This window comes from Stegodyphus dumicola, chromosome 4 (genome assembly GCF_044657685.1).
Source record: "Stegodyphus dumicola isolate Sdum_Otavi_A_Nest chromosome 4, ASM4465768v1".
In the NCBI taxonomy this organism is placed as follows: domain Eukaryota; kingdom Metazoa; phylum Arthropoda; class Arachnida; order Araneae; family Eresidae; genus Stegodyphus; species Stegodyphus dumicola.
Genome location: NC_140771.1, coordinates 253,913,381 through 253,941,017, shown reverse-complemented (window position 1 = coordinate 253,941,017; position 27,637 = coordinate 253,913,381). Strand labels below are relative to the sequence as shown.

General features: G+C 30.2%; 1 protein-coding gene across 1 annotated transcript; it reads left to right on the top strand.

Annotated features, from left to right (window-relative positions):
* Positions 1-4,559: 4,559 nt before the first annotated feature.
* Positions 4,560-26,886, top strand: cni (protein cornichon). The gene is made up of 5 exons (XM_085816224.1): positions 4,560-4,628; positions 5,999-6,067; positions 8,370-8,482; positions 14,041-14,184; positions 26,540-26,886. Exons 1-5 carry the CDS (start codon positions 4,575-4,577, stop codon positions 26,568-26,570), a joined length of 411 nt encoding a protein of 136 aa, XP_085672350.1. The 5' UTR covers positions 4,560-4,574; the 3' UTR covers positions 26,571-26,886.
* The last annotated feature ends 751 nt before the right edge of the window (positions 26,887-27,637 follow it).

Sequence of the window (27,637 nt, the reverse complement as noted above, 5' to 3'; positions counted from 1 at the left end):
AATTCATAACTCAATAAATGCGAATGCTTGTTCAAATGTAGCATAAATAAAAATATTCAGTTTTATTGTTAATTATTAGCCTTTAATTTAATTGTTCAGTATTTAGTTTATGAATATAAAAAAGCTACTTTAATTCAAGTTTTGATATATATCAACACGTTCTGTACTCTTTGTTATTTAATTTATAAAATACGTTAAAAATAATCTAAATCTAAATCTAAATCTGTATGGAAGGAAGTTTCAAATCTGTTGTATAATTTGAGTTTTGGAATGAAGGGGTGTACAAGATCTAGCAATGCTGAAAAGGATGCATGTTGGTGTTATATAACTTGTAACAGATATTCATTGTGAAAAATATATTGTTCTAGTAAAACAAGACTGCTAATTATATCATGTAATTTACATTCAAGCTATTTAGGAAACTTGGAATTATATTTCATATTTGAATTTGCAACTTCAGATGAACATCTACAATTGATGTCAAAGCTGTCATTAAAAGAGACACTGCCATCAAGTCATATTTAAGAAATTAGAAAGGAAAAAAAATGGGGCCAGGTTGTAAGAAATAAGAAAAAGCTTTCCTAGTCATTTTTTAAATGCAGAATTTTATAATGCATTTGAAATAACAGTTTTAGTTTTAATGTTTTTTATTTTTTTGCCATTGTTAAATTTAATACAATGTATGAAAACATGTTTTTGTAATAATATTTAGCAAATGATAGCAGTTATAAGTCTCAACATGTTCTGTTTAGGAAATTCATTATAATTTTTTTTATTATTCTTGAATTAGACAGTTTCTTATTAAACTGACAGTTTCTTATTCTTATATGGTTCATAGATTATTTGCATACACTATTCCTTTTAAGTAGCCTTAGACAAAAATGTCCAGTGATCGTTAAATCTGGAGATCACAATGGCCAGTTAAAATTCAAAAATGGCAAAATTAGTCAATTGCTAAAACATTTTTTCAGGGAAGCCTTTGTCACTGAAAGACTGAATTACTTGACATATTGTTGGATCCATATGCACCTTAATTAGAATATATTTATCCTTTGTGTGGTGCTGGACCTTTCCAGCATGATATATGTTAAGTGTTATAAATAGCTCCTTTTTTAATAGTAAAAGAAAAAAAAAATATTTATTATATAAATTATAGTGCTGATTATGTGCTATCTGTCGCATTCATGCAACATTTGAGATTAATGTTAATTATGAAATTTAATCTTTAATTATTTACAAACCTAATGTTTAACTTTATGCTGTAATTAAAAACTGTCATTGTTTTAGATCAGTGTGTTTTGGTTCAGTCCTTCAGTATTTGTGTTATAACTAATTTTTTAAAATTGGTGTATTGCATTTGAAAGAGTATGCATTGGGAAGTGAATATTATTAATCATTGAACAACAATAGAAAAGTCTGAAAAGTAGGAGGTTAAATCAAATATAAATGAGCCTTTTGTTTAATAGCCTTTGTTAAATTGTTTTGTTTAATAGCCTTTTTTTGCCTTTTGTTAAAATTTATTTAATATTAAACATCTACATTTCTACAAATTATTTTTCTAAATAATCTCCTCCTTTCAAGATAGATTTTCCCCCACAATTTTAGTAATTTTTTTCATTCCGTTCTTGTAGAATGAAGTTGGACGACTATCTAACCAGTTGCGCACAAATATTTTCACTTGATCATTGAATTGCTTGCCTCCAAGTGCTTCTTACAGGGGTCTAGCATGTGACAATCACATGGAGATAAAGTGGATGATTTTGCATTTCCACCAGTTTCTGCTGCTTATACTTGCTGTGTGAGGCTTAGCGTTGTTGTGGAGGATTAACACTTGACAGATGGGACAGTTTCATTTTTTGCGTCAACACTGAAGCTTAACTTGATCAAGAGACTACAATAGTAAGTTGCATTGATGGTCTGAGGTCCTTGTAAGAAATTCACCAGTAGGATCCCCTCCAGTCCCAAAAGATGTAATGTTGCATGCATATCAGTTTTATGCAAAAAAGCTTCCTCTTCTTCAAAACGATTTTAAAGCAACCAAGAAATGCTAACTCGTGCAGCTTTTTGATCATTATTCAGTAACTTTGAAACCCAACAAGCTGAGATTTTTTTGAAGCCCAGCTGTTTTTTGATGACAGATTGAACACTTCCATAGCTGACACCAAGTTCTGAAATTTGAAGCAGTGTGCAGCGTCGATCCCATTCGATAAGCTCACAAACTTGTGCAGCGTTTTCATTTGCATACTCGTGCAAGGATGTTGGGGATGACCTTGATTTGCAGCATATTTATGGCCCTTGTTTGAATTCATTGCACCAAACCTTCACTCTTGACCATGGAAGGGTAGCTTCCCTGAACTGGACATGCAGTCTGTGGTAAATTTTGTCTGGTATCACATTAAGCGATACCAGACAAGTCATAAGTGCGGAACTTTAAGCTTCATGAGTGGTTGCCTTACTCTAGGCAACCTCACCTAACGACTTCAACTGCCCAAACACATACAAGTACCCACTCAGACAACAAAGGCTTGTTCATATTTTGTTGTCATATGTATTATGGGTAGAAAGACTTTTTTTTTTACTCTAAAATAAGGGAATAGATATAACATTCTTTATTTGATATAAAGGAATAGGGGACAAATAGATTTTTGATGAGAAACATCTCATGTAATTTTCATTAATCAATTATGTAACAACCATGGCTAAGCAGTTTGTCTGTATTATACTATTAGGAGAATAAGAACATTTTAAAGAAAGAAGAGAAAATATCGGTAAAATCCTAGTATACAATGCAGCCTTGGTGCAGTTTTGAAAATTATCGCCAACACCAAAAATGACCCAAAGAACGTCTATGTATATACTATACACTATTTACTATCACTATATACATAGTATATACTATGTATAACACTATATATTCTTTAAATGATCCGTTTACTAATCGTATATGTCCCGTTTTTACTGCTCATCATAAAGTAGCCAAATCCCGTGTGCACCAGATACTAGGATTAAACCGAAAATATTAAATTTTATCTTGTAAAAAAAAAAGGAAATGTTATTCTTTATTGAAATTAATATGCTGCTATTTCTTTCATAAGGATTGACTATTGAATTGTTGCTAATGTGATTATTAAAAAACATATACTTATCCCATTAAGAAAAAATAGCACATTTTATATGATTTTGATACTTTTGTTTTATCTCGCATTTTCTTGGCAGTTATATATTGCTTGTTATATTATTGTAGCAATAAAATATCTCCAGTGACATTTTGGTAACCCTTTTCAGTTTATATCTGAGAGTTTTTTTTTTTTGTTTATCAATCATTTTGATTTTTTTCTGATCTTTCTAATATATTAGTTTTACTTGCAACTTTTTCTTTGCTTTAGCAGCTAAGTATTTAATTAGTAATGGCAAGCAAACACAACTAACGGAATTTGCTATGAGCAGAACCAGAAGCTGTAGTTGTCTTTCAAAAGTTTGGTAGGAACTGTCACTGGAGGTGTTTTGTTGTCCCCTTTCCCCAAGAAAGTGACTTAGGAAATGTAATCTGGGATAAGTACTGATTTTTTTTAACTGTAAAAAATGCACATGATTTTTTGTCTGTCTTAAAATGATTTTAGATTAGTATTTTTACAAGGTTTTTTTCCCTTCCTGTAATTTGCTTAATTTACTCAGTTGAAAAAAATCAAGAGTTGAAATATGTATGAAAACTAAGATGATTATTTTAAAGTGACACAAAATTTGAATGATTTAACTATATAATATACAGACTGGCTTTGAGTATCAATAAAGATCATATTTACTTGACAATACATCCTCCTCAAGTATACATTTTAGAAATAAAAATAAAAGGGTGTATTTGATTAGACTAGATGAGATTCTGATTAGAATAGTAACTTAACGAAATATAATATTTTCCTGTTATAGAGAAAAATTAGGAAAAGATAGCGATACATTGTTACCTATTTTTTTTTTAGATATATCTATGGCCAGTTTAGTAGATAAAGGCTTGGAATGAAATTTTTTAGCTAGATAAAGACTATTTTATTTATTGGTACTTATGCAATTTACTAATTGTGTACACTAATTTGTGAGCTACTTGTTCTTTTTTACTTTGAGCTAGAAATTACTATTGCTGAGTGTATACATGCTTGTATAATTAATTGTTTAAATTTATATGGATTTCCTGAAAATTTCTTGAAAAATCATTTAATCGCAGTTTGTTACTATAGAGCTAGTGTAATGTTAGGCAGAAAACTACTAGTTCAGATTTCTACTAGATAATCTGGTTCTATTCCATTAGAGTGGTGTCAGTTAAAAAGTTACTTCTGTAAAAATTAAATTTTTTAAAAATTTTATAATTTTTAAAGAAAGTAAGTTTTTTTTTTAATTTTTTAATTTAGAGTATTCTACAAATTATATAAAAAATAGTAAAACAAAACGAAATTTAATCTAAACTAATGGCATAAAATTACAAATATCATTCAATATTATAGAAAAAACTTCAGTTTTTGAATATAACACATAAATTCTTCCATCTAGCACTGCCCCCACAATCACTCCACAGTTTGGGTATGACATCCGGTTTTGGGGTGTACAAAATTGTAATTGTGATTTACAGGAAAAAGGTCAGTATTCCTCTTTCTTATATCCTTCCTAGTAGTCTGAAAATATTATGCTGCCACCTGCAATGTTTTCCTGTATGGGGGTCATCAATGTTGCAGCACAATGACTGGGAATGACGACCAGAAAAAATTCTTTCCTTTCCCAGCATAAACCCCGAATATCCATTGTTCCAGAACATTATGGCTGATTTCTAACTGGCAAAATTCAATCGGAGCTTTGTTTGAGTCAAAAGTTAATTTCATTGGATGATTTTGAGAACAAAGTCAATTGCTATGAATTATTCCTTTGTTCTGAAGGAATCTTTATGGCAGCCTCTTTGTCATTAGATAATTTCCAAATTGTGTAGTCCATCATACTGAATATGGGGGGGGGGAGGAAGTGCGATATTTTAAATGAAAACTGGAAATTTCGAGCCACGATATTTTCCATGTTGTGTTAACATTGTTTTCTAATTTTTTTCTTCATTTTTAAATGACGCCGCTCTACCGGAATAGTACCGATTTTCCTAACATTGTAATTTTGCATTGCATATGTCATGATTTATAATTCATATTAAGAGATCTGATCAGAAACATCAGTGATTGAATCATTTGAAATATACATTTTTTATTACGAGTTCTAACAAATCAGCGAGAAAAATAGGTTTGAAAAGATGTTATCTCAAATGTTGAAAGTCGGGTGTGTGTTTACATCATGACAAACTGCATGTAGTTTGCAAATGGCTTTTTTAATACGGAAAACTACTGAACTTGTTACAAGCATTTTGCGTTGAATGATAAATGTTTTTTTAAACCATGCCTTAAATTTGAATTCTTTAAAAGGTGTGGCATTGATGACTAATACGTTATGGAAATAATTTTTTTTAATATTTAGAAAGTTTCTTCTTATGAATATTTATTGGATAAAATCTGATATTTTGTTTTTATAGGTTAAATGCAAGCTTTTTTTTTTTTTTTTTAAATTTGTATAATTCACCCCTGCCAGTGTGGTTGATTTAGTATTTAACCAGCATAATTCTATATTTAAACTTCCTCTCATTTTGGCAATTTTGTTTACCAAAAACCTGTTTATAAGACTTTTCCAAATTTTGGAATAATTATTGCAAAAAGAGTAGATCTTATATTTGCGTAAATATACTTCCAAAGAAATAACAGCATTTAAGTCTTTTGCATAGAGTTTATGTGAACTTGTATTTATAACAACTGTGGGCATGTAGTAATTGGAGGTGAATTAATTAATTTTTGATGTTTGTCTAACATTGATTTTTGAGAAAATAAATACATAACTACTTGAATTAACATTTTAACACATTTGATATTATACAGTTTTTGATGATATATTATTTGCTTATGTTTTTCTTTTATTTCTTTAGGTTATAGCTTTTGATGAATTAAAATCTGACTACAAAAATCCTATAGATCAGTGTAATAGCTTGAATCCAGTAAGAATCCTTTAGTTATCCATAATAATTATACTTATGTACTGTTTAATTTGCAGTAGGATGGGAAAGATTGGTATGATTAAATGAAATCAAATATGTTATTATAAAAAATGAATTTAATATTTTGTTATATTAATATTTAATGCATTGCAAAGTCTGAGATTCAGAATTATTGGGAATTGAGCAATTCCAGATTTCACAAATTTCTGGATTTTAGATTATCACTTTAAACCTAATAAGATGTGACATGGAGACATGGTAACATGGGTATTTCACATATTGTTTAGTTCTGATAAAGAAATGCTACCCCCTTCTTCACAGGGTCAGAGCTGGTGCAAATGGTGCTATACCAACCAGCTGCCAGAATTCAGGGATAGTAAACATTTTAGTTCATTTAGAATTTAGAGGAGCACTGAAATGCGAAAATTAGACATGGCTGAATTTTTAAAATTCAGGAGAGACATTGGCATTGACATGGAGACATGACAACATGGAAATTTCACATATTGTTTAAGTCAGATAAAAAAGTGCTAACCACCCCCTCTTCACAGGGTCAGAGCTGGTGCAAATGGTGCTGTACCAACCAGCTGCCAGAATTCAGTGATAGTAAACATTTTAGAATTTAGAGGAGCATCAAGATGCAAAAATTAAAAGGGCTAAATTTTTAGAATTCAGGAGAGGCACTAAGCAGTAGAATTTAGGAGCAGTTTTTAGAATTGAGGGAGGTAACAAACAACAGAATTTAGGACCAGCAGAGGCTGCACTGGGCAGCAAAATGCATAGTGCTGCCTATGCTGCAGTCTCCCTCTTCCCCACAATCACTCAAGGGCTGAAAATGTAATTTTGACCAACATCAGTACAATGTCAATCGATGCATTGTTATTGATGCTATTCCCTAGCCAGCAAGTGTTTAAAAGTGACATTAAGGAATCTGTCTGGTGCAAAATCACATTTACTGCACATCTGCCTTCTTTTGTTATTATATTCTCCATTCTTAGACTAAGATTTTTTCTTCTTAAATATTTAAATATTTTAATTTTTATTGTTAGTTTTTGGATGGTGGTTCAAAGGTCATTTGGTGTATTGTATGCCCAGATTTTGGACATTGCACTGTAATTTATATTGTTTAGTACTTTATGATTATCTGCATCCCTATGAAAAATTGGCTGCTTTGTGAATTGATAAAAACATTAGTCTGTTATTTTTATGGCAGCTGATAGATATTGTTCTGTTTGTAAATGATAATAGTTAAAGTTACTTGCAAGGAAAAAAATGGTGAAATTGATGACATTTCTCTAGAAGATCATCAAAATGTTGATATTTATCTTAAATCAGCAAATGTTATCAATGTATGAAAAGAAAATGATTTAAAATACAGTTTTTCAGCATGAAAATGATGATTAAAATTACAATTTAGTTAAACATGTAAACAAACCATACAATACAATAGCAGTTAAACATGGAGTTTAAAATACAAAAGTGATATAATAAATGTACTACACTTTATTATTCATTACCGTTTTTCTACCCACGTACATAACAATCTGCTTTTGATTAAAAAAAGTATCTGGGAATTACATAAATTCTGCATTATACACATTAATTGTTATATGTATTATATACTATATTGCTTTCTTTTTCACCATGTGCACAGTGATCTTTATTCACTTGAAAAAATATCAGAGAATTAAAAAAATTCAGCACATTGTGCACATTGAATATTATGTATAGTATATTATATGATACATTACAGTTTTTCTGACCATGTACTAAGTGATCTGTTTTTGTTTAAAGTGTATCAGATAATTGCTCAAGATCTGCATCATACACTCACTATTATTAATTATAAATTATTATATGAGAGTTGTATGGCACAATAAAAAATAAAACATATACATTTTTCAAAATATTAATTATCCAAGGGAGTTTAAACCTGTATGACCTCAATGAATGGCATATGAAGATGTGAACCATTATTCTTATGCCATATGGCAAGATATGAACTTAATTAATTTTTACTCTTACAAGTTCTACACATGGATCTTGTAATAGAACTATTTGAATCTTCAGTAAATTGTGTGTTTGCATCAAAAAGGCGTCTTTAACCCTTTATCAATGTCATCTAAATCCAGTTCGTGCAACTCAAACTGGAAATTTTGAAACTGGGCTGCAGATAATCAGAGAGTGTGTATTGTTTATGTTTGCCTCAATAATTAGGTTCTCTTTATTCTGTTATTATCTGAGTCTGATTGTGTGTGCCATTTTTATACATAATAAAAATTTTTTTTTTCTCCCCTCACAGCTTGTACTACCTGAATATTTTCTTCATCTCTTATACACATTGCTATTTTTATTTGCGTTTGAATGGATATCATTACTTTTAAATGTTCCGCTAATTGTATATCATTTTCATAGGTAAGTCATCTTAGAATTATCATATTTACCCTCTTTCACTTTTGAAATTTCTTTTCCGTGAATTTTTGGCAGTGAACTTTTATTCAGTATTTTATTTACATCAGGAAAATTATTAACATGTTGTAATTAGCTGAGAATAATAGAGAGCAGTGCTAATATCATTTAATTATAAATTAATGTCATTTCTTATGTGAGACTGTTCCCATGGTTTTTTTTTCTTAGCAGAATTAAAAATGATTTAGACTTGTTCTGCAAATTTTTTTTTTTTGTAAAATTTGGTTTGAAAATGTTAGTAGCTCTTCAGTTCTGTTTGTATTTCATACTGGTTTCCGAAAAAGATAACAGAGTTTTCAATTTGTTAAATTTAATCCAATTTAAATAAAAATAATGCCATTAAATTTTTTTAAAATTTATTATTTCATCTGGCATTTTATATCTACACATAAATTTGATACTTGGTGTTCTATCAGTATATAGTAAGCATTTTTATAAATATTTAGCCTCATAATTTTTGTTATTTTTTGGACAATGTTATTTTCTCACATCAAAGCGCCTTTAAAAGGAAAGTATTAAATATGTTTTAGCTTTGCAGATCCTATTACAGCTTTAGAATTCAAAACTGCTTTCAATATAATTGAAAATTTAAACTTTAATTTTGATAACATAGCTTTAATAATAAAAGCCTGTGAAAAATAATAAGCTAAGTCGTATTATTTAAGGAAGAACTCAATTTGCTATGTTGATTGAATTTAATTTCTTCTGAATCTAATTCTTCCTGCTCTTATGGCATTAGCAAAAAGCCTGCTCCAAACAAGTATGTCTTGAGGCTTCATTTAATATTTTGGTTAGACAGAAAAATAATGTCTTGAGGCTTCACTTAATATTTTGGTTAGACAGAAAAATATTAACCTCTCAACTGTATAACCACTAAGGGGCCAAAAATGTTGTTGTTCAAACATCAGTCGTTGTCATTGGCCACAGTGGTGATTCTCTTGCCTGCAGGTGCTTGAAAGTGACACAAGAATCTCAGTTAGTTCGGAGAAAAATTCCTTTTATGACATAATCCTCTTTTCCTGTAGTATTCATGTTCTCCTTTCCTAAATTTTATTAAAAACAATTGCTGGTGGTTTAGAGATCTGGATATTCCAGATATTGGATGCATCATTGCAGATATTGGATATCCAGAATTTGGACTTTATACTGTGTTTAAGTGATTAAAATGACTCTTTTATTAATGCCAAAAAGCTGCCAAGATATTTCTGTGAATTTTATGCCACATTAAAAAATAATGCAAATTTATATTATTTCTATTTATTAGTGTTTTTTTTATTAATTTACTAGCAGCTATGCTGACAGCCTTCGTCTGGCTTTTAAATGTACCAGAAAAATGCCTGAAGGGAACACCAAATGTTAAATTTAAAAACTGCACAGAATTTTACTATGCAAAACAACTTTTTTTTAAAAAAAAAAGAAGCTAAAATAAAAATAACCCCCCCCCCCAAATGTATTACATATAACAAAATTACAATGGAATAAGCAATATCCCTTGATACAAATATTAATTATCCTAATAAATAAATTAACCAAATTCCCATTGCCTTCTCTCGACAAACATACAGCATCCAAAAGAAACATTAAATTTAAAAACTACATTGAATTTTACTCTGCAGAACAACTTTATCAAAAAGAACCAAATAAAAAAAAACCCAAATTTCAATCGAAATGAATTACATATAAAAAAATTACAATGAAATAAGCAATATCCCTTAATACAAATATTAATTATTCTAGTAAATAAATTAACCAACTTCTCGTTGACTTTTCTCATCAAACGTCCAGTATCCAAGAAAAACATTAAATTTAGAAACTGCACGGAGTTATCGCCCTCATTTTTCCAAGTGGCAACTGCTGATTTTCAACAGTCAGCAGTCCAGTATAAAATTGAATGAAAAACTGTTGCCAAAATCACATTTCTAAAAGAATGAAAGTATTCAAAATAATATGATAAAATCGAAGAGATAAAATAAAAAGTCTGATTCGAACTTTTAAAAAATTGCTTCGAGGGGCACTGGCTCTTGTCTAGATGCACCTATATACCAAATTTCGTAGCCCTGGGCCTATTAGCTTACGCTCAGCATGAACGAAAGACACACTGACTCTTTCTTTTATTATATGTAGAGATTAGTAAAAATATTATGTTTCATATATCTAATTAGAAGTTTAATTGCTTTGAAAACCATCAATGTGTGGAAATCATTGAATAAGTAATGGTTGGGAAAATTTTTTTAAATAATCATCATTATTTTTTTTTTTACACCCTGGTTTTAATACTCTTTCATTAAAATACAGTCAAATGTCTTTAATCCGGACTCATCAGGACTTCGGAGATTCCGGATTATCGGTTTTTCTGGATTATAGATCATCGATTTAAATCTGGTAAGATGGCATGCAGAAGTTATAAAATTAAAAATATGAAACCATAATTTATGAAATAAAGAGCAATTATGATCTAAAGGGTATCAAAATTTACCGAAAAAAGCTTAATATTTATTTGTTTACTTTATTAAACATTTTTTTTCAACGCGCGCATGCGTAAAGCATACATTACGCTCAACGCGCGCATGCGTAAAGCATACATTACGCATAGTCGAAATTAGAAAATTGCAACCAGAAAACTATTTGATGTGTATTCGTGATATTTATAATGACGAGGAATTTGATTTAAATCATATCAAAGACAGCATACATCGAGATGAAATACTACATTTAGTAAGGAATTATAAGCCGAATAAAATAAAAACATCTGCAACATAAGGATTGTGCTGACAGATCAACTTCCAATTCATTGCGCGCCGCGATGTCCTCTTCCTCCCACAGAGCAGCGTGAAATTGATAACAAATTTCAGAATGGTTAGAGAAACAAAGGATATGCATTTATCCATTGTTTTGCAGCAATTCCACTTTTTGTTTGATGGACATCGACACATGCTTTCGCTTTGTAGATCCTTTGGCAGCTCCAGAATCGGAAATTCTTTTTGACATAATCAAAAGTTCAAGCCGGATCCAGTTCGAAGATTAAGGAACAACACAATCTGCAACATTAACTGAAATAGATAATTAGATAATTTTAGCTTAGCTTATACCGTCCGTTATACATTGAATGCGCATGCATAAATGTATTATGCGTTTACGCATGCGCAGAAAGTTTGTAGCTTTGAGGTCCGGATTATAGATCATTCCAGATTATGAACGTCCGGATTAAAGACTTTTGACTGTGTAATGACAAGATTACAAGGGATTGCTCATACTATCTTGCAGCTATTCCAATCAGCCATTCAGTTGCGATTAATTTGAAGCAAACTTTGATTCACAAAATTCAATGGATGTTAACTCCTGACATCATAAGTAAATGAATTGACATAAAGGAAAATAATGCATAATTTAGCAAATCACATCTGCGTTTAGATGCTCTTTTATTGCCTTCATTATCAAAATTTCTGGAGCTGTTTTGGATTTGAGTTACATTTTAATTTCATGAGGTGGAATACAAATTTTCTTTGTAAAGAATATTTCTTCCGTGAAGAAATAGAATACTGCCTCTTCATCTCTTGGAAAGTCCCAAGTAGATTAGATGAGAAATATAGTCAAACAATATTGGCAAAAACTTCATATCTTTGAACTTTTGAAATTCAATGGTCTCATTTTTTGGAGTAGTTTTTCTTTCATATGATATTTTACCCAACAATAACTGAATGCAGAAATTCATGTTCTGTGAATTTGTATTTATTAAATGACTGTATTTTATGGAAGTGCAATCTGAAAAATTGCAAGCAGAGGTTTACAGTGGGGTTCAGAAACTGGTTTGACGGTCCCTGTTTCTTGTTTAAAATACCTGCTCACTTTATTTATTGTTGGATAAAGTAACTTTGGTTACTGAGACACAGTGTGTATGTATGTAAAATCTAGCATACTTTGATAAAATATTGGAGAAGTTTAAAAAATATTTGAATTTTGTTGACTTAATGCCCAAGAAAATATAACTGAAAAGTAGTAGTATATTCCTTTGAAAATGAATTTAAATGCTTACAATTAATGAAGGCACATATAATATATGCAATAGCTACTGGAATTTTTGAATATTATCAAAAGTGTAACCTTTGCATTTTAAAGCTTTAAAACATATGTAAATCCTATTAATCCCCTTTTATTTTAATGAATTTATTAACTTGAAATTTTAATTAATTTATTAATATGAGCAAGCATTGGCTTTAATTTTATATTGTATATGGAATTTCCCTATCTAATTATTTTTGTAAAATTTCAAGAGTTATGTGTATTGAGTGAAATAAATTAAAAAATATGTTTGCACTTTTTTTATACAAAATTTTGTTACAATGTCTGTCATAATAAATACTGGTGTAACCAATCCTTTAACATATACTGTTGGACTAACTATGAACACAAGGCTGCCCTCTGATGAGTAGCCAGAGAACAGTAAAAGCCAAAGCGTCCCACTTGATAGGTTGTATCAGCCTCTTGCTCTGTAATTTTCTTAAAGTTAAATGTAATGTCCGTGTGTAACTTAAACCTGTTAATAAATATTTGTTACACTATACAGGACTCTTCTATGACCCTATCTAAAATGACCCCCCCCACACACCGGTGAAATTATAATACCATATTTATTTGCATATTTTCACTTCTACATTTATTAATTTTTACTTTTAAAAACCAAGAGGAAGAAATTACAGGGTACAGCTTCTGAAAAAAACCATTTAAAGAAATAACTTGGCAGTTTAAAAAAAAAAAGTATGAAACATTATGCTATTATTACTGTATTTTAAATACATAAAAATTTTTGATAAAATTACCATTTTATGTATAGTTCATTTCAATTTTTACTTTTAATTATTTTTTAAAATTTTCATAATTAAATTTTGCCATCCACTTAAACTTCAATATCCATTTATACCTTTACTGTTACTGCCATCCAGCCAGATCGTATTTCCAAAAGTTTTCAAATCTTTGTGTTAGAAAAACTGGGAGGATGGGAAATGATGTGAAGGAGAGAAACATGTGTAATTATAGTAATACTATGCATAAAATCCCAGACCTGATGAGGAATGCTCTCGAAGCAAAACACTTGTGTATTTTATAGCTGCAGTTTGTTCATGAATTATAAAGTATGATTTTTTTTCTTTTTTTTTTTTTAAAGGAAAAGTATTCATTGTTTGATAAGTTTAATTTCTTCAAATCAGTTTTCATATCTTTCCAGTCTACAATTCTAAAATTCTGTAAATTAGTAGCTTTAACAGCTCTATAAGATAGCTTTTTGCACTTTTTAATAATTATTTCCATGATATAAAGTTTGAATTATTCAAAATGCAGTATTTTCCCAATAACTTACAGCTATCTTTCTTGATCAAAGATAAGTAAATATGAAAGGAAATGTCTTCTGTATTTTGTCATATGTGTGCAGTTAATCACTTTTGCTGGAGCTTGTTTCTTGTATTATTTTGAATTTATTCTATTTTTAAGATATACATTTGAATTTTTAGGTATCGAACAAGACCAGTTATGAGCCGACCTGGCTTATATGACCCAACAACTATAATGAATGCTGATCAGCTAAGCAGAGCCATGAAAGAAGGCTGGATAAAGCTTGGTTTTTACGTATTATCATTTTTTTATTATTTATATGGGTTAGTATCTTATGGCAACTTAAATATTTTTAATAATTTATTTTTATTTATTTCTTTGTATGTCTTTAAATTATTTTATCTAATACAGAAATAAATATTTTTCGTAACTTATTCAGTTTTCTTCATGTAACTGATTGTCAGCTTTCAGAATTAATACTTTTCTTACGGGAGTACTTTGCTATGTGAGAGCAAAATGTTTCTTACGGGAGTATTTTGCTATGGAGTATGTATATGTTTCTTACGGGAGTATTTTGCTATGGAGTATTTTCCCAAATTTTAGATAAAGTCTATTATTTACTTCTAAGCTATCATACACAATGAAATTCATATTTAAAGAATTACTGCTAAATTATTGGTATAATCAAGATAATTCATAAAGGTGGGAAGCACTAAAAGTATTAAATAATTTTTCATGTTTTATCAATCTCTTCCCGTCTCTAGACTAGAAAAGCATTCACAAAAGTGATTGGGCTGTTCCTTTTCATTTTGAAAATTAGACCAATTGCTTGTTTCTTTATCAGAAAATCATATCTTGAAAATCAGCAAATGAATATGAACAGCTACATAATCCGAAACTAGTAGGTCTATGAAATTTCATTCGATGCTTTGATTGAATTTGATTCACAGTTGTTTTAGACTGCGAGTAAGTTATATTTGTTTCACCTTATAATAAAAGTGATTTTTAAAGCAGCTACTGATTGTGTTTCATGTCTGTTCAATCTGTAGATGTCGGATAAAAACAATTTTATTAAAAAGCTTGAGCTTATTTTTCCAGCTAAAATTACATTGAAAAATTTAAATATTTCATTTTAAGTTATTTCCATAATTTTTTTGAAGTACTTAATGAAGAAATTTGAAAACTTTTGATGTATTTATGAAATTGAGAATTTTTTAATTAACTTTTTTTGAGAAGTGGAAATATTTTATTAAATTGAGAAAACAGTTAAATCAGGATTTGATTATATTCTGTCGTTACTCATTGTAATGGCTGCTCGTTATAAAGACAAGTGCAAAATATCTTTAACTTACGAGAATACACTAAATTCACTTTTGTTATAAAGACCATTAATTGTAACGTCCTTTGAGAGATCATTAAAATGAATATTGACTGTATTACCTAATAGTGAAGCAATGAGTGAAGTCATAGATGTGATCACCAGTCATACACAGGCAGATTTTTGTAGCCAAGTAACCATTCCTTGGCTAGAAAAATTAGTCATTTCTTGAGGCTGATCACTTTATAAGTAAAAAAAAAGAATTTTTCTTTTCCATGTAAATAATTATACGTTGGGTAAAATTCAAACAAAACAAAGTAGAAACTAGATTATATTCATAACTTGGATATCTTATTTAAAAAATTTTGCGTATTCTCTCCTGTTTGCGGAGCTATGTTAGAAACTTAAATCCAGTCTGAATTTATAATGGAATGTATTATGAGTTTATAATGTCATTTTTTGATATATTAAAAACTGTATTATAAAGTTTCCATTTCAGTAAAATGAAAAGTATTTAATATTTTTTATTTCTGTGATTTTTCAATAAAATTTATTATTTTAAATTTTTTTATATAGAAGTATATGTGCGTACGTGTGTGCGTGCACCTTTAAAATTTCAGCAGAAGAAAGTGGGCAGATATTTTCATTTCGTCATTAAGATCTCACCCTTCTCTTGTGAATTTTTCTGCTGCATTGTTTTTTCAGAAATAATGCAAAATGGGAAAAAAATTTGATTTGTTTAGACCATTAAGATTTGATATGTCAGTGCCATATATGACCATTGGCCATGATTAAAATAATTTTTAAAAATGCAATAATAGGTTGTAAATGGTGCTGATATATCAAATGTGTATTACATAGTAGAAGGATAGGACTTGCAGACAAGCATATAGCTATAGATTCAACACATTTCATTTATGGACATTATAATTCTTCAGATGCATATTCTAATTCACACATCATTATCGGTGCAATCTGCATCCTATCTTCATTATATTTTTTTGAAGTTTAGTACATCTTGTAAATTACAATGGATGATGAGAGAAGTGAGCCACAACACGGTACCTGTAGGCAAGCAAGTGAGAAAATTGCATGCATTCAAAAGAAGGCTGGGAGAGTATCAAAAGGTTTTGGTTTCAACTGAAATCTTATTCATGGATTGGTTAAAACATACATATATTGCTGCTGAATGTAAGATTGTATGATGCGGATAAATTTGGAACAGTGCGGTTTTACATTGATGCATTATAAATATTACTGTTTTTAGGACAAAAAGGGGATATACCTAAATGAAGAATAAGGGGGGCTGTTGCCAGTTAAAATCAGAAGTGTACTTTCATACCTTTTATCTTACACACACACACTTATAAACACATACAGTGTAAACCTTCATGTATTGCTTTTGAAGAAGAGTGGAAAATGATAAATATGTAATAAGTAAATGACATATTACAAGTTACTTTCAACATGATGAATACATCAGAAAAACTGTTTTCTAATAACGTCTTACATTATTCTTTTCTTCTTGGCAGAATTTTGCCTAAACTGAAAACTGACTTTTCGAGACCTTAAAATGTTTTTTTGATCTATGTTGCCCATGCTTTTCTCACAGAAAAGCACTTTATATAAATCTTGGTGAAACTCAGCATCATATCTTGTTGATTTTTTGTCCTCATTTTTTTTTTTCAACATTTGTTCTAGATTCTACTGGAAGATAATCCTGTAAGCCTTATAACTGAACAATGATAAACTAATAAAAGCTAATAAACTTCTTGAAAGTTGCACCACGACAAGCATTTGAAAATATGCATATGCTATAAGCATGGGAATCTGGGCTGCATGTGAAGTGTGTCTGCGTTACTCTGTTACCAGATTTATTGTCTAAATCAGCATTTCTTAATCTTTTTGATAAATGGAACCCTTTCTAAGGTCCACTTTTATTGGGAAACCTCAGGTTTTCTTCAGTAGTATGGTTTTAATGCAGTATTATACCATGCATGACCTTTGCTCCATCAGCAAAGATATCAGTGCACTTATCGCATGATATTTTTCTCTTCAAGAAAAGAATTTAGGACATCAAATATTTCCACTCCACTAGTGTTTATTGATGCTTTATATTAGCTGTTCTGAGATACTGTGTCAGTTGAAAGTAGGATCTTGACTATTTCTTATGCTTTTCTTTTTCCATCTAACATACATTTTACCATCTCTATAGTGAAAAGTGTAATAAAATTTTCAGTTATGGAGTAGGCTTCACGGCATTGAGTTATATGATAGCTGACTAAATAAGAATCTTCATTTGCTTTTTCTTTCCTTCTTTTTGTGGTTTACCATAAACCGTATTAATTGAAAGAGTTTGGCACACTTTCAAATCACAAAGTCAACATTTTTTCCTAACCATAAACAGATTCCAAATGATGATGCATTTTAGCTGGAGCCATAGAGCTGTTTGAGAAAACTTTGCCCTTTAGAATTAGCATTATTGTTCTGGAATTCTTAAGGCATCTAATTTTCATCATACTTTTTTTAATAACTGCTCTTGGTTGGTCATTCATAGAATCATTAGCTGGCCTAACATCTTTTGGGGCAGTTTTATTAGTATCACTCCACCAGCAAAAGAATTAGTTGTTGTGTTCGAAGCTGAAGAGTCAAGTCTTGCAGTAGAATGCTTTAGAGTACCTTTTAAAGCCGAATAAAGTTTAAAAGCGGTGGCAGTTATTGCGTCCGACTCCATATAATGATTAGTACATTTGTGAGATTGCGTAATACTGCATTTTTGAACTCGAGATATATTTATTACAGTTATGAGAAGCTCTTTACATATATATATGTAATGTTTTCAGTTATTCCAACACATCGTGGGCGAATGGTGAGGCTATTCCATTACACGTTCTGGCAGATGGTTAACGAAGCTGGGGTGATTGAAACACGGAGTAAAATGACGACTCAGGACTTTTCACTTTTAACAGCAAGCATATCTTTATTTTAATTTATAGCAGATGACTTTTTCCAGATGAAGTTAATCAAATAACTTATTCAGTGATTGAACTATTAGATAGGACTGACTTTAAACTTTAATACATCATAACGTTCTACCAAAGAAAGAGGAGCATAGCGGAAGCGTTAGCAGGACGAAGATGAGAAGGCATCTGTCTAGGAGAACTTATGACTCAGCATTTATATGAATGGTTATGTAACAGAGTAGCTTCTAGAAAAATGTAGAAAACTTATGACGCAGCATTTATATGAGGAGGTTATGTAATAGGCGTGAATGTTCTAGCAGGTACTGGGTTAGGGGACGATCCTGAATTGCAGAAAAGTAATTAAAGGTTGCTGGTTCGCAAAGAGCAAAGCCATCGTATTTTTTTTTTTATTTTACATCTTCCCCCCCGTCAAAAAGAGAGGCCGGGGTGAGAAAAGCATTAGTACAGGAGTGAAGCAAAAGTATGAGAAAAGACATGAAAACATCCAGAACATAGCGTACAAGCTTTAACTATGGCCTATCATAGTTCATGACTTTCTCATATAAAATTTTGACTTTATAGCATATGAAATTTTGAACATTAAAACAATGAGTTATAAATAAATATACAATATATGACTAATTTTAAGACTATAACATAATAAACATGGAATACTGATAAATAAGTAAGTTATAATTACAAAAGTCCTCAATTTTGTGAAAAATGTCCATTTTGTGTTTTTTTTTTTTTTTTTTTAAAGTCCTTTTCATAAAAAGAGTTCGAATAGAATGAAAATATCTGGTAAAATCTGTAAATGCCAGATAGTCCACAAATATGATGCATGTTGATAGTTCACAAATATGATGCATTTTTTCCTCTCATCGTAAAGATTGACATGTTTTACACTTCAATACAAAATATTATACTTATTCAAAAAACAATTCAATATAAATAATACAATTATACACTAGAAAATGAACACTTTGACTTTAAAACTATGGCATGTCCTCGCCAACAGATCAGCGTGATTACTTGCTGATGGTTGGGGGGTGCTTGGTACAAATATCGAAAAACCTCCGTTGCCTAATAGAAGGTAACTGGTTTTTGGCATTGTACATTACCTCAAAGTGGTGTTAGAAAAATAAAAGATCATATAAAATCAAAATTATAAGACGGATAACTTGTATAATCAAGTTAAAGTCTTTTTTATAATGTTGTAAATTAGAAACAAATATTATCCTACAATGAGAAGAAAATTTTTGCTACAAAATAATTCAAATTATGTGAAAGATATAAAAGGTCAAGATCGGGAGAATAATTTGTTATAGTCAGGAAAATAACTTGTCATAGTTAGGGTGTAAGTCTAAATCAGGTATTAAAGGTCATAATCAGGAAAATGTTTAAAAGAGAATTAAAAAAAAAAAAAAAATTAATTTTAATTTTGAACAGAGATAGGAATTCTACTATTTCGGACAGTTAACTTAAACTCACTTGCTGGATTAAAAGGTCTTAATCTAGTTGAATGAACAATTTCTGATTTCTTTTTAGTTAAAGGATTAGGTTTATCTATTTCATAAGTAACTTCAGAATATTGTTTTAAAATTTTATAAGGTCCTGAGAATGGAGGAGATAATTTACGTGTATTAGGGTATTGAAATTCTTCATACATTACTAAATCACCAATTTTAAAATTACTAGGTTTAAAATGAATATCATATCTTTCTTTATTTACATTATGATAATCATCAGATCTCTTTTGAGCTATTTTTCTGGCTTCTTCTATTGACGGATACAATTCTTGATTTTGAATTAAGGAATCATAAGGTAATTTTCCATACATTAAATATGATGGAGGGAATTTTGTTACAGAATGAGGGGTATTATTATACTCTTCAGTTACTTGGGGTAATAATTTTGTCCATGCTATATTACTGTGATAAGAATTTAGTTTGCATTTTAATCTAGTTATAATAGTTTGATTAACACGTTCAATTTTACCATTAGTTTGGGGTCTATTTGCAGTAGTTAGCAATTGTTTTACATTATGATTCCTTAAAAAGTGCTTAAATTTTGAAGATGTAAAAGCAGCGTTCCTATCACTTAAAATCTTTTTAGGGACCTGAATTTGGAAAATTTGTTTCAAGCAATTTATATAAGTATCTGTAGTTACACTTTTGGAAGCAAAAGTCCAGATATATCTAGTTGCATGATCAATAATTATGTGAATATACTTTTTAGTAGAATTATAATAATTTAAACCACCTACAGTATCAATAGATAATATTTCAAAAGGTTCACTAACTGATGGTAAATTTTGCATTAAACCAAATTTCTTTTGTTTACTTTTCTTATTAAACTGACATACTTCACAATGTTTACAATAATTTCTAACATCTTGAACAATTCCTGGCCAATAATATTGTGGAGATAACAAATTTAGCATAGATGATACACCAATATGACCAAATTGTATATGGGCCTTTTCAAGTAATTTCGTACGTAGAGACATGGGTATCACAATTTTGTACAATCCCTGTTTTTTAATAGTTAAGACATCATTTATTTTCCTATACTTAGTATTACAAACATTATCTAAATTTTGATATTCTTTTATTTCTTCTAATGATAATAAATTAACTTGCAATCTTAAATGTTGACACATAGGATTTCTAGAGAGCATGTCAGCTTCAACATTAGTAGATCCTTTTTTTATATTTTATATCAAAATCATACATAGATAATTTTAAAGACCACCTAAATAGACGACCAGTAGGGTGTTTTATATTTTTAAGCCAAACTAAAGCAGCATGATCAGTATGTACAGTAAAATGGTTACCATGTAAATAATAATAAAATTTATCAATTGCATCAATAATAGATAAACATTCCAGCTCAGTAATGGCATAATTTTGTTCATAAGATCTTAATTTTCTAGAATGAAAAGCAATTGGATGTAAACTACCATCAGGATGTTCTTGTTTTAAAACAGCACCAACAGCTTCTTTGGACGCATCAACAAATACATGACAGGGATATTTAGGATTAAACAAAGTTAAAATAGGTCTAGAAATCAATGCATTTTTTAATTTTTGAAAAGCTTTTTGACATTCATCAGTCCAATTATAAGGAGTATCTTTCTTAAGTAAATTTGTTAATGGGGCTCTAATTTTAGCATAATTTTGAATAAATTTATGATAAATATTAATACTTCCTAAAAATCTTTGTAATTCTTTGATATTTTTAGGGGGCTGCAATTTCTTAATAACCTCTATATTTGCATTACTGGGCTGGTATTTACCTGCTTGAATTTCATATCCTAGAAAATTAATTTTTTCTTTAGCAAAACTACATTTAGATTGTTTTAATTTTATATTCTCTTTCTCACATAGATCAAATATTATTTTAAGATGATTTAAATGTTCATCAAAATTTGGAGAGAATACTATAATATCATCAAAATAATTTAAAGCAAATTGAATCTGATATTTGTTTAAAATTTGTCTAAGAGCTCGTTGGAAAACAGCTGGGGAATTTTTCCAACCAAAAGGTAATCTAGTAAACTCATACAGTCCAAAATTTGTAGTGAATGCCAATTTTTCAGTATCCTTTTCATTTAATTTTATATGCCAATAGCCTGATGCCAAATCCAATGTAGAAAAGATTTTTGCATTTGTTAATTGATCTAATACAGCATCAATTCTAGGAATAGGTTCAGAATCACTTTTAGTAATTTGGTTAAGCTTCCTGAAATCAATACACAATCTGCTTCTGGACTGCTCGTCTCGCTTATAAGCTAAAGTTACAGGAGCAGCATAAGGACTATAAGAAGGTTTAATAATTCCAGCTTTTAACAATTCATCTATTTGTTTTTTAATTTCACTATTATCTTTAGGAGATGCTCTATATGGTCTATAGGCTATTGGTAATTCAGAAGTTAATATAACTCTGGGAGGTTCAACCCTTATACAACCAACATCATATTTACTTTTTTGCAAATATATGGTTATAATCATTCAACAATTTCTATAATTTACTATCAGAATTTTTACTATTTTCAAAATAATTACCACAATTTTTAGAACTAAGATCATTTTTACATACAAAATTTTCGCTATTATCAAAATATTTACTAGATTGTTCAGCACTGATATCATTTTTACATACATAATTATTTTGGAAAAACTTGTCTACTTTAACATTTTTACTTACCTGTTTTCCAAGCTGATACACTTCATAATTATGAAAATTCAATTGTAATTTAAATAATGAAACACATGGTGATGAAAGCAATAAATAATTCAAATTTGAATCTACTACATAAAATATCACATTATTTTCTATTTTACCTACTTTACACTTTACTTTGATTATTTTCTCTACATGAACTTGACTAGATATTGAAAATATTTTATCATGAGATTTCAATGAAATTTCTAAATTTATCACCAATTTTGTTAAAATATTTTAACGGTAAAACGTTAATTTGCGATCCCGTATCAATAATACTGGGAATTTTTTCCTGTCCAATTTGGACATTCACTTTAAAAGTAATATCATTTTTTAACTTCTCTTTTAGGAACCGTGTTATAATTAATAGCAGGTAATTGTGGATATCGAATTGGCCGATACGCGTACTGTAGAGGTCGATATTGCACTTGTTGATAATTAAAAGGTCTCACACTACGAAAACTTTGATAAGGAGTGGCTTGCACTGGTCTGGGATAATAGCACCTCGGAACAGTTTGCCTTGGAGAAACAAATTGATAATTATTATTCTCTAGACCATCTAACGGCATCTTAACTGGAAACAGTTTCCTAGCAAGAGTAATCCAGTCTTTCGGTGTGTCTATTTTTTGCACTGTTAACAGCATTCTTTGAGGCTCAGGAAGTCCTTCCGTAAGTGCTTCCACCATTGTGGAATCTGTTAGTTTCAAGCTGGCTCCTAATTTCAACTTATTACGAAAATAAACATCAATATTATTAAATTTCTTGTATTTTAAAGACACAAAATCACTAAAAGTAACAGATTCCGATGTTGTGAAGTATGTCTCGAAAATAGACTTTATGTTGTCCCAGTCTTTATCTAAACAATCACGTAAATAGAGGGCTAAAGCCTCTCCTCTAATACACTCTGAGAAAACAAATTTCTTTTCCTTTTCTGGAATGTTCTTTGCGGCACATTTCTCTTCAAACAATAGAAGATATTTGTCTATTGGAAAATTTGTACTTGTGCCATCAAAAATAGGAAATTGGAATTTTATTATATCCACAATAGCTACGGATTCTTTCTTATCAGTTGACATTTTTGCCGTTTTTGAGCGTGTTAACATTCCAATCACAAAATCTTAAATTTAAGACTTCGCATACACATCAATTTGAACACTAAATAAATCACTTTAGAAGCACTTGATAAAACGCATAACTTTGGAGCCGAAGTAAAACACCTTAAGCACCGTCGGAAAAGAAGCAAAAGCATAAGACGATCATACACTGTCCTTGACCCACTGTTGAATTTAGAAGCGCGTTGTAAATAAATCCAGGAGCTTTTTTCCCATGTAGAGGATAAATCCTGCCGGCTAATTAATAACTGTAATGTTTTCAGTTATTCCAACACATCGTGGGCGAATGGTGAGGCTATTCCATTACACGTTCTGGCAGATGGTTAACGAAGCTGGGGTGATTGAAACACGGAGAAAAATGACGACTCAGGACTTTTCACTTTTAACAGCAAGCATATCTTTATTTTAATTTATAGCAGATGACTTTTTCCAGATGAAGTTAATCAAATAACTTATTCAGTGATTGAACTATTAGATAGGACTGACTTTAAACTTTAATAAATCATAACGTTCTACCAAAGAAAGAGGAGCATAGCGGAAGCGTTAGCAGGACGAAGGCGAGAAGGCATCTGTCTAGGAGAACTTATGACTCAGCATTTATATGAATGGTTATGTAACAGAGTAGCTTCTAGAAAAATGTAGAAAACTTATGACGCAGCATTTATATGAGGAGGTTATGTAATAGGCGTGAATGTTCTAGCAGGTACTGGGTTAGGGGACGATCCTGAATTGCAGAAAAGTAATTAAAGGTTGCTGGTTCGCAAAGAGCAAAGCCATCGTATTTTTTTTTTTTTTTATTTTACATATATATAATTCATGGATAACTTAGAACAGTTACTATAGTTGAGTATAGTCCTCGTGACGTTATGTCGTGTACTGTCAACTGGAATGAATTATTGCATCCACGATGTCAGACCATCTCGTGTGACATATCGTAAAAGCTTGAAAACAGTGATTTGCAGGGACCACACACACGATTTTCTCATCTCTGTGTTGTCCTTTGCATATTAATACAATTTATAGGTTTTTAAACTCGGAAGACATGATGTAATATCCTATCTCCATATGCTCTGGATAACATGATACTTAATAAATAACAATGATATTCTATGAGTATTATGTGGAACGTGACCTGTCGTGCTCAGTAAGAATATTGTTTAATAAACACGTAATGTGAGCAGTTTTTGATCAGGGGTAATCTGAAGGGGCGAGAAAGTCCGAATCAGAATTCATCGTACAATGGAAGCAGACATTTAAAATTCTACTTCTGCAGTCATGTCAATGATACTAAGTGCAAGCAGAAACTTTTCCTCAGTAGTTTTAATCTTCTTACATTTTTCAGCAAGCTACATCAATTTGTTGCAAGTTAATAAGTAATGGTTTGAATCCCCTTATGTCTGTGTGTGTAATTGTTGTCTGTTATCCTGGTTGGATTTCTTTATACTCTGTATTATAACCCCAGAGATGTGTTTCTTGAAGTTCAAAAAACTTACAGAAGAGTGTGTGTGATGTGATGCTATAAGAACCAGTAAATTTTATCAATAAAACTAAATCTTTAATAAAATTAAATAAAGTAAAAAGTAAAAATGTTTCAATCAGTTTATATTTTACAAGACAAACATCACAATTAATTGTTGCACCCAATTACCGGCAGCACTTTTTAACATTTGAGTATATGAGATTTCTCTGTATTTTTAAAATTGGGGGATTCCTCATGTAAAGAGATCAATAAAGAAATGAACTAGAAATTCAATGATACTGGGATTCTGGGTGATTCCCCAATGCAACTGCTATAAAATATCAAAAACTATTCTGAAGACACCGTCACAACTTGCAACTTGGCTGTTGAGATTAGTAAGTAGAAGTGAGGGTTAGTTTATATTCTACTTCTTTAAATTTCATAGAGATGTTAATTTTTTTTAAGTTACGTTCTTGAATCTTATGGAAAAAAAATCATTATAAGTTTAATGGAATCCTTGAGTGATCTTTATGGAACCCCACAGTTATGTGGAACACAGTTTAAGAAATGCTGGTCAAGACAGATAGCATAAATAGTACATATGTCACTTTATCAAAGACGAATGTATACATTTTTTCTCATACTTCTTGCAAAATGAATACGTTTTCCTCCATATTGTTAATAGACTCAAACTGAAAATTGATGAAATAAACTAATAAAATGTAGAAATTTTATTAAGAAAAAGTTTAATGGAACTTCTAGCAAAATAACATTCAGAAATGTTGCTAATAAGTTGGGCCACAAACTTGAGGTCTACATGTGCAGCTTTACTAGGTTGCCAGAACAGATATCAAATAATAATAATGGACAACACAAGTAACAGGTATGGACTCCAGTTTAATTTAAGCAGCCTGTTTGTGAAATTTCATTAAAGAAATTATAAAATGCAATTTTGGATTTGAATTCCTGTAATGTTTTAATGCTGGACTCCATTAAGAATCTTATGTGTAATTTTTGTTCTTTAATCTCTTTAAAACTGAAGCATATGGTATGAAAATTAACTGCTGTGGCCTGTGGATTCGATATGTTTGCCACATGCATCTAGAGAGAAATGCAGGTGATTACAAAGCAACAAATAGAATGGATTTGAAAGTTCGTAATAAATAGCTAAATGTGGTAAAAATTATAATAAAATAAATTTTAAAATAATGCTTAAATAATTAAACAATTTTAAAATAATGCTTAGTATGAGAGAAAAAGCAAGTCAGTTACACCACCTTTTCAAAATGTTGCCAGGATAGCTTTGCCTAGGTACAGTAAAATTCTGCATGTAATTTTCATTGGAATTTATGTTTTTTCTGACATAATGAAGAGTCGATTAAATTTACAAATTCATTTTTTCTTTTTAATGAATTTGTTATAGTAATCCAGTTAACTGTATAGAGAAAACTTTTGCAGAGTTGTTTTAACATACTTTGTCAGAAATCTGCTTACATTTTGGAAATTGCTTCATATATTGTTTTTATTTGTGATGCATACAGTGTCATTTTTTTTTTTTTTTTTTTTTTTTAAATTTTTGATTATTGTGTTTTTTCATAGGATGATCTCTACATTGGTATCTGGAATGTGAAAATATGCAAATTTCAGCAACATTTGTGAAAAATTTCCTTGTGATGACATAAAGGTCCCATCAGAAAGAACAGTTATGATAAAGATCAGAATGTTAGAACATTTATTTAATTTCATTTGATAATGCTTCATAACAGCCCTGATTTCTCAAAGTTATGAAATTTCATTATGTGTGCATCTTTTCATTGACTTTTCATGGCTGCTTCTAAGAGAGGTGGTATTGTTCATATGTACATAATGGTTGTTAAAATGAAAAGGTGCTGTTATTTATATAATTGTACTGTGCAAGTCGTAAATAAATGTCCTTTATTAAAGAATCCTTTTGAATGAATTTTGCGAAGTTTTTGAATATATATCATAAAGTAAATTTATGTTTAGTTTTATTTTCTTTAATTAGCTATTTGTTTATGTGATCATATTTTCAGTTGCATATATTTTATATGATAAGAGATGATGTATGCAGTTGAAATTTTTTTTTGAGTTTGCATATACACTGGTTATCATAAATTAAGGAAAAATCGCAAAAATCAAGATTACTGAAAAAGTTACATGTAGAATTTTATGAAACATACCCACAATATACAACACATAGTAAGGTATCAAATAACATAAAAATAAATTACCAGGCAATTATGGTAGTATAGAAATTAGCACATGTATAAAATGAACAAATTGAAAGTTTCAGTTTGCTATAGGAAAAGTACCTTCAATATGTATTATGGTCGCCTCTAAAAGCAATACAGCGATGTGTGATGCTTTCATTTATGCGCTCTTTCAGTTCCATAGAAAGCGAGAGTTATTGCTCTTGCAAAGCAGTTGCAAGTGCGGCAAGGGTCTAAGGGGACATTTTGAGAGCAGCTAGGCGTCTTCCTAAAGCATCCCAAATGTGATTGATAGAATTCAAGTCCGGGGATCAAGCTGTCAACTCCATGCGCATAATTGTTTTCTGTTGAAGATAATCATCTATGATGTGAGCCCTGTGTGGTCTTGCGTTGTCATCCTGTAACAGGAAAGCATCATCTATTGCCCCGGCATATGGGCACACATAAGCATAAAGGATGTCATCTC